The sequence below is a fragment of the Diceros bicornis genome, chromosome 35, assembly GCF_020826845.1.
Source record: "Diceros bicornis minor isolate mBicDic1 chromosome 35, mDicBic1.mat.cur, whole genome shotgun sequence".
NCBI lineage: Eukaryota > Metazoa > Chordata > Mammalia > Perissodactyla > Rhinocerotidae > Diceros > Diceros bicornis.
Window position 1 is genome coordinate 26,687,009 of NC_080774.1, and position 952 is coordinate 26,687,960.

Below are 952 nucleotides of genomic sequence, written 5' to 3' on the forward strand. Positions count from 1 at the left end.
GCAGCAGTTTCTCAGTCAAAACCAGAGAGAGCTCTGAGGACTCAGCTACAGGCCTTGGGAATAGGGCCCATTTTCACAGCATCCTTTAAGCTGAGCCCTTTTCTGCTAAGCAAAGAGACACCCGAGAAGGCCACAAAAAGGAAGGAAGTAGATTTGCATTTCTTCCAGAATAAGAGAGGTCCTGAGGCACATCCCCAGCTGTGGGCTCAGAGACAGAGCTCTGTGGTGTCTCCACCATGGCCTGGACCCCTCTCCTGCTCCCCCTCCTCACTCTCTGCACAGGTGCTGCCCCTCAGGGCTCAGCCCCCAAAGAAACCATGGAGCAGCCTGGCCCTGACCTTCAGCTCTGCAGAGGGGATGCTCCAGGTTGTGTGCACTCTGGGAATGAGACCCTCATCCTCACACTCACCTCTCCTCTCCTCTCTTGCAGGTTCTGTGGGCTCTTCTAAGCTGACTCAGCCACCTGTTGTGTCCACGGCCCTGGGACAGACAGCCAGGATCACCTGCCAAGGAGACATCTTAGAAAAAAGCTATGCTCAATGGTACCAGCAGAAGCCAGGCCAGGCTCCACTGATAGTGATTTATAAGGATAGTGAACGGCCCTCAGGGATTCCTGACCGATTCTCTGGCTCCAGCTCAGGGACCACGAACACCTTGACCATCAGCGGAGCCCAGACAGAGGATGAGGCTGACTATTACTGTTACGCAAGCGACAGCAGTGTTAATGCTCACAGTGACACGGACTGATGGGGAAGTGAGACACAAACCCCCTTCTCATCTGTGTCACACTCTCCTCCAGCCCCAGGAGGACTGTAGACAAAGCCATGAGCAGGCCTGGTCAAGGTCTCCAGATCTGAGAGGCTGAGGCTGCCCCTCTGCCCAGCCCTCTGGGCAGGTTCTGCATAGGGTGGTTCAGGAATGGATTTCTGGCTGGCAGGATGAGGCTGTCATG

General features: G+C 55.4%; 1 gene segment (V, D, J or C); it reads left to right on the forward strand.

Annotated features, from left to right (window-relative positions):
- Positions 1-219: 219 nt before the first annotated feature.
- LOC131398584 (immunoglobulin lambda variable 3-25-like) lies at positions 220-747 on the forward strand. The segment is given in 2 exon segments: positions 220-282; positions 431-747. Coding segments are annotated over 2 exon segments (363 nt in total).
- Positions 748-952: the final 205 nt, after the last annotated feature.